General features: G+C 44.0%; 1 protein-coding gene across 2 annotated transcripts in view; it reads left to right on the plus strand.

The window, feature by feature from the left end:
• Positions 1-7,089, plus strand: part of VPS54 (VPS54 subunit of GARP complex) — a 44,485-nt gene extending 37,396 nt beyond the window's left edge. For both annotated transcript variants that reach the window (XM_085218790.1, XM_085218792.1), the window contains exons 20-24: positions 582-703; positions 815-895; positions 3,626-3,733; positions 4,440-4,534; positions 5,832-7,089. In XM_085218790.1, coding sequence (XP_085074916.1) covers positions 582-703; positions 815-895; positions 3,626-3,733; positions 4,440-4,534; positions 5,832-5,937 — 512 coding nt within the window. In that variant the 3' untranslated portion in view covers positions 5,938-7,089. The remainder of the gene's footprint in view (positions 1-581; positions 704-814; positions 896-3,625; positions 3,734-4,439; positions 4,535-5,831) is intronic.

The raw sequence follows: 7,089 nt of genomic DNA on the forward strand, positions 1-7,089 counted from the left end.
TGAGCAGAGAGAAGCTGGGTCCAGATTTTAGGCTCCAGGCTCAGCCAGCACAGTGACAACGCCGGCAGCCACCATGTCCTGCTGCTGGCTCTGACCCTGTGTGCTCAGGAGTAGCTCAGTGCTGGGAACCCTGAGGGCACTCAGGCAGGAGTTGGTTGCAGGCAGCTCGGTGCTGGCAGGGCAGTGTGTTTGTGTACATCGTATGGGGGAGAAACATTGGTGCCTTGGGAATGTGGCTGCTGAGGTTAGGTAGCTGCTGTGTCAGGTCTTCTGAGATCTCTCTGATGTCTGCATGTGCTCAGAGCTCCAAATACCAAGTAGACACTTAAGGCCTCTTGTAAACTAGTCCCTTATTCTGTATGTTACCGCAGCTGGGTGTGAATAGCCAGGTGCTTGTGTACGCTCTTCACTGGGTGGGCTCCTCCAGTGGAAATAAATGCTTACCCCCATCCTCGTATTGTTTTAAAGCACCTTAAATTGTGTTTAGATCTATCTTATTCGTGTCAAGGGAGATGCAGTCTATACAGATTGACTCTTCTTGTGTACTAATTGCTTTTCCTCTCTCGCTTCTGGATTTACAGCCCTTTCTTCACGTTGCCTACAGCTAATCGTACACTACATTCCTATTATCAGGGCTCATTTTGAAGCTCGGCTGCAGCCAAAGCAGTTTAGCATGCTCAGGCACTTTGACCACATTACAAAGGTAACTCTTTTGACATTTCCTAATTAAGCAGGAAGTTCTGCTTCTTAGTTGTGCTCTGAAAAATATGAATGTCATTAGATAATAAATAAAACCTACTTTCTCTCATTACAGGATTATCACGACCACATAGCTGAAATCTCAGCAAAGCTCGTTGCCATAATGGATAGCTTATTTGACAAACTGTTATCCAAGGTAATGACTTAAAGAAATAATTAGACACTCTAAATTGCTGTTGGAGGTCTCACTGTAGCGCCTAGCTGTTCCAAATGAATCTTAAACTTTCTTCATTAGTTGTTGTTGGAACTCTTCTATGTGCACAAAGCTCTGTGTTGCACTCGTGCATATCTGTCTCAACACTTGTCACATGGCGTCGTTCGTCTTCCTCCTCCCTTCCCCCAAATTGTTCCTTTACTTCTGTACCAGATGTGATCAGGCTGGTGCAGATGCTCTGCCATGCAGGAACTGAAGTGCCCTGCTTCTCTGGGCAGTGCTATCCACCAACGGCTCGTCTGCAGCCAGGCTGCTGCCTCCTGCCTCTCCCCAGAAGCTGGTTCCCCTTCCCTGCTCTTCCTGATGGTCCTTCATTTCCTGCAGCTGAGGAAACAGAAAAATCCGCTGAGGGGGCAGTTTTTTGTAAAGAAGGATCGAACCATTGCTAGGGCTGCAAGCCTGGGCACTGCAAGTCTGCACTTAGAGGGTCCTGCTGTGCGGCAGAGCTGATAGTTGTGCCATTAAATGCTCTTAGTGTTTCACGAGTGTCTGCCAGCTGAACTGATCGGTCCTGGGCAGGATCCAGTTCCTGGCTCACCTAGAAGCAGAGAACACTGCACTCCTTGGGGCTGTGCAAGAGACTGCCCTTACGTGGGGTCTGCTGGGCCTGCTAATCTGGTGGAGAAACTATGTGAGCTCTTAAAGCTTAGTGGTTTCCTTTTGGTCTTACGCTCCTGTTGTGCTTACATGTGTAAAAAGATGTTTATGCCCTTTTCTAAATATGCAAACGGTGCTCTGTTCCCTGTACAAAATAGCAGTTCTATGTATAAATATGGCTTTTTGATCACTTTTTGTCATCTTCCTCTTGAAAGCGAAAGATAAATGCAAGAATTTTGGTTACCGATACTAACCAAGTTAGCCCACAGCATGTCAGTAACACTATTTTTGTTTTTGATGGTAATTATTAAGTATCCATCACCCTGCTGTTCTTCCATCTTTCCAGCCTGTTCACATCTTGTGAGCTGGCAGGATGTAAGAACTGTGAATATTCCTGTATTTTAAAGGTCTGAAAGGCTTGGGTGAGAGTGCCTGGCTCGTGTGAATGCTACCCACAGGGGACAGAAGAGGAGACCATGTGTTGGTTTGCCTCCCTTCCTAACGTTTCCCATAATTTGGTTCATCTTGTTCCTGTGGAGATGAAATCTTGGCACTGAAAGCAGTGAAGAACATAAAAACTTGGGAGATTTGCAAACGGACAAACCACGCAACCATGTCAGTATCTTCTTTGAGTGACTTATGGATAAAATGGTCATCTGCTTTTAAATGTGCAAATCTAAAAGGATGAGCAAGTGAGTTTCATGGCAGTGCTATGTCCAGAGTGGTTTAGAACCAAATTGCACAGTCTAGGAGACGTGCTGCTTTGAATAAGAGGAACAGTTTAGCCCAGTCGTTAGGCTGCTGGCCTGGTCCTTGGGCAGTGTGAGCATGTTGCTTTTGTATCTCTGAGCCCCACGGAGCAGGAGCCGTGCTCACACCATCCCACTGCAATGAGGCCGTGCGCTCTGCGCGGATCCTGGCATCTCTGTTGGCTTCGGCACGGAGTTAAAACAAGAAAACGTGGTGTAACAGTTCTAAAAACTCCTCTTTTCAAATTGATTAGAAAGGGTGCGTGTTCATGGAAAAAACCCAGGTGGAGTTCTTAGCTTCTCTTACAACTTGCTGCCTTGTGACTGTCTGGAAAGAAGAGCGGTAACTTTGTCTGATCCCTGCTGCTGTTACCCGCTGTTGACCTCAGCTGGAGATGAAAACGGGCAGCTACTCGCAGCGCTGGGCTCATGTTTCCTCCTGCTGCTGTTACCCTGTCACAATGAGGAGTTTGTCTGTAGTCCCACAGGGGCCATTGCTGCAGCTTGCCAGTTCCCTTCGGCTTTGTACCGTACTGGCGAATTATAAGTCATGGGTTGCCCAATTCTAATGTCTTGAGGCACAATCCCGCGTGCTGTGCGGAGAGCAGGGCTCCTGGGCTACTAAGCACTGTGTTTCTGCTGCTTCTCCTGTTAGTCATTGGTTTGGCTTCTCCTTAAAGGCTTTCTCAAAACTCCCCATTTTGTTTCCTCCGTTTCATCTCCCACTCGCGCAAGCTTTGTTCTATTTCACAATTCAGACTAGCATACAAGCCAGCATCTCCTCCTGTTAATTAGTCCCAGTGAGTCAGCTCTTCCTCTGAATGGTGCAAAGCTCTGTGGAGATAGCAGAGGTGACCGTGGGTGTTTAACCCAGGCCTGTGCCAGCACAGCCTCTCCATCAGCACCTGAAGTGCTGGCTTTGCTGCCGGCATAGTTTTTCCAGGTACTTCAAAAATCACATTCCAATCTTCCCTTTCCAGGGTAGGGATGTAAATAATCTTAGAGCAGTAGATGCCTTTGGAGGAGTGCTCTAAGATTAGAGATGAAGGTGGAAATGTTCAGATTTCATCCTGGTTTCAGTGTGTTTATAAAATAAAAAAGGAATTGCTAAAAGATGGATTGTGTGATGATCCTTGAGTGAATAGCACCAGATTTGCCAGGTGCCCCTTTCCATTTGTGGTAAGTTAAATGAAATTCACGATAGCAGCAGCAGCAGCACAGAGCTTCCACTGGCTGTTGGAAATTCTCCTATATAAACTGTTCTACAGGGACAGAAAGGAATAACTGGTTTTGCTTTTATTTTCAGTATGAAGTCAAAGCTCCTGTTCCTTCAGCATGCTTCAGAAATATCTGCAAGCAAATGGCAAAGATGCATGAAGCTATATACGATCTCCTTCCTGAGGAACAAACTCAAGTGAGTGTTACTTTTGAAATCCATGTGACGCCTCTCTTGCAAGTGCACGAGCACTCTGTAACGAGAGACTTCTGCACAGGGTGGGATTCTGAGTTTTGGCCAAACCTACACACAGTGCTTGATGGGAATTCTTCTGTTACACGCTGCTCATAGAGGGTGGGTTCCGAAGGTTTCAAATGTATTACGCAGTTACATTGTACCAGATGGCCTTTCTCAGTGTTTTGCTGCAGTTAGTGCTACTGCAGAGTTGTAAATCTAAGGACAGGAAGGACTGGTAGAGCTGCTGAATGTGCTGAATTGTAGTTTCTCTTTTACGCTAAATTAAATGTTCCCTTCGGATTGCTTTTTGCACTTCCTCTTGAGGAGGAAAAAAAAAAAAAAGGACTCTAAATGGTTATAGTTCAGGAAAAAGATTAATTGTCGTCTTCTAGCAGTTTCTAGATGCTTCAGACAACAGGGAATTAAAAATAAATAAAACTGTCCTTTAAGTGCAACACATAAGAAATAAGCAAGAGTGTGTTCTGTCCTGTATGCTATGGTATATTGTAGTGGCCAGCTAGACTAGGAGGAGGAAGGCCTGGCAGATGGGAAAAGCACATGAAATTGCATGAACGAAACGGAAGGTTAGTGGGAGTTCAGATGTTTGCAGCGTATTCTCTGTAGGCAGTGGGATGGCTCCTCATTCGGTTTGGTTTGTTTCTTCTAGATCTTGTTTTTAAGAATTAATGCAAGCTACAAACTTCATCTGAAAAGGCAGCTGGCCCACCTAAATGTAGTCAATGATGGAGGACCTCAGAATGGGTAAGTATCCACATTTCTTTTTTTATGCTGATTAATTTAAATGATCATCATGTTATGCAAGAATTTATAGGAGAATGCGGCCACAGTCCATGTTTTGGTATTCGTTTGGAGTTTTCTTACATTAAAGAACATGACTTGTGCCTTTTCATAGTAACTATGGGAATGCAGGCAGCTTGCTAAGAGAGTCAGGGAGCCGGGTATTGAATTGAGCCAGCCTACCCTCATGCAACACAGCATTGTCTTAGGTTGAAGAAGTCAGAGAAACAAGTTTGTAAACGTTCTGAAATGTTGCTGGAATGAGGAATACTTTTGTTTCTGTCCAAATTGACTCTTTCATGTTTTGCATGAGCTTATTTCATCCTTGTCCTTTTTATTAGTTTATCCATATTTGTGGCGTAGTTGCAGACAACACCAAGTTGCTTAGTAGGAGAGGTGTAAGCCAACAAGCTTACTGAATGGCAGTGAGGCCACAGCAGCCCAGCTGTGAAATCAGAGCACCAGGGAGTGTTCTTGGCATGTTTTATCTGTCCTAAATCATGTGCTGTCATGTCTTGATGCTGCTGCCTTCATTCTTGTGTAATGCTTGCAGCTGAAGGGCCTAAAAGGGCCCCCTTCTGAGAACAGGGTCCTCTGATACACCAGTGCTGTATTTCCCAGCACAGTCACCCTCCCATCAGAGGGTCCCTCATCTCCAGCTGGAAATGAATGCCCCAGGTCTCTTTCTTTTACAGCAGCAGTTATTTCCTCTAGAATACACTCCAAAGAAGTAGTTAAGGCCATTTGAGAAGGAAAATATCGAACACTGAATTTTACTTGCTGTTCTTCCAGCAACCTTCACTGACCTAGTTTTTAATGTGCTTTTCTGTTCCTACCTTAAAATGCTTGTTTTTGTAGTAACAGTAATAGTTCAGCACTGTTGATCTTGGTTAATTCTTTGCTATGAAATGCAACTTTTATTCCTATGTGGTGCTGCTTTCCAACTAGAACTACCATGCCTGTGTTTCTGTCACCCCCCGCAAGTTTTTGGAACTTGCTGTTTTATCTGCCTTCCCTAACAACCAGCTTTTACATCAGGCAGTAATTGTGAGTTGTACACTTTGGCTCTTGTAAGATAAACCTTCTCCAGAGCACTGAGTTTTGAACTGATACTTAATATACTTAATCCAAGCAAAGTATTTAAAGATGTATTGTTGTAACTGGTTGCCTGATCCATTAAATAATCTGTCGTAGTCTTTCTAAATATTGGTGGTAGATTCACTAAGCTCAGGTGCTAACCTTGGTGCGCGTTTCAATGCAGACTGGTTACGTCAGATGTAGCTTTCTACACTGGAAACCTTCAAGCTCTGAAAGGCCTTAACAACTTAGACCTAAACATGGCTGAAATTTGGGAGCAGAAGAGGTGATAATCCACTGGGAGCAGTCGCTTGGCTCTGACAACAGACCGACTTTCTTCTAAGAAGCGTGACGACTGTGAGGTGAATACTGAAGAACAGAGTCCAAGAAAGGACACTATTGATAGCTGGGGAAACTAGGCTCAGAGTGAGCTGCAGGGAGTGATCTTTTGGTGTCCTTCAGCAAGAAACAAGTGATCAGCTGTCTGTGCAATGTTTTTCGTTCTCTCTGGAAACAGACTCAGGTTTCTTTGGACCAAATCCAAAAGAACACATAGCTGTAACACAGCTGTAGTTGTCTAGAATGCTCTGTATATCTTTATATTAAAAAGATGCTTTGCATTTCTTCTAGTGCAATGGAATTCACATGGTGTCCCACCTTATTTAATGATGGTACAACATAAAAAGAAAAAAAATCTTGCAGTTGGAACTCTGTAGAAAATGTTTTTCTCTATAAAACTATACTGTTCCAAAATTTATTTTTTTACAGAACTTTATATGAATAAATGTCTTTTGCTTGCATATAGGATTCAGAGTTGTTAGGGAGCAGTCCTGTTTCAGGGTATTTCTCACAGCTGAGCTCTGCACTGCCGGCTGAAGAGGAGACTTTCTAAAAATGCGCCTGTTCACTGAAGCCATTACTGCAGGATGGATTTGAGCATTGATTGGAACCCGAAGGAAGTAAAAAGGCTGATGTGTGGATGGCTTCCTGCGGCTACCCCACCGCTGACTGGGCACTGCCACTTACACTAGGGTAAGTACAGTGAGTTTTTCCACTATTTAGCCCCCCTTTTAAAGATAAAACAGCTCTATAGAGACGGAGGAGGACACAGAAAATGGGGCAGGAAGCATTTTAAAGTTTTTAGGCTGCTCGTAAAAGGTTGTACCCTTAAGGAAGGTGCAACTGAAATTAAGAGGTTGTTTTTTTTTTTTTTTATACTACCTTTTAAGACTGGACGCTGCCAGTACTAAGTAAAAGTGCCTGTGTATTTCACCTCACACCTCTTTACCTGAACGGTCTGAGTGCCTAACCCTGTGATGATGATGTATGATGGAATTGTCTTACAGTGTGTGTGTGCCTATGGTTTCTTCAGACAGGCATGCTTATCTGTTAGCGTAACAGATGTCATTAATTGTCAGTCAAAATAAAGCTATAAAATCACA

This window comes from Meleagris gallopavo, chromosome 2 (assembly GCF_905368555.1).
Source record: "Meleagris gallopavo chromosome 2, MGAL_WU_HG_1.1, whole genome shotgun sequence".
Classification (NCBI taxonomy): Eukaryota; Metazoa; Chordata; class Aves; order Galliformes; family Phasianidae; genus Meleagris; species Meleagris gallopavo.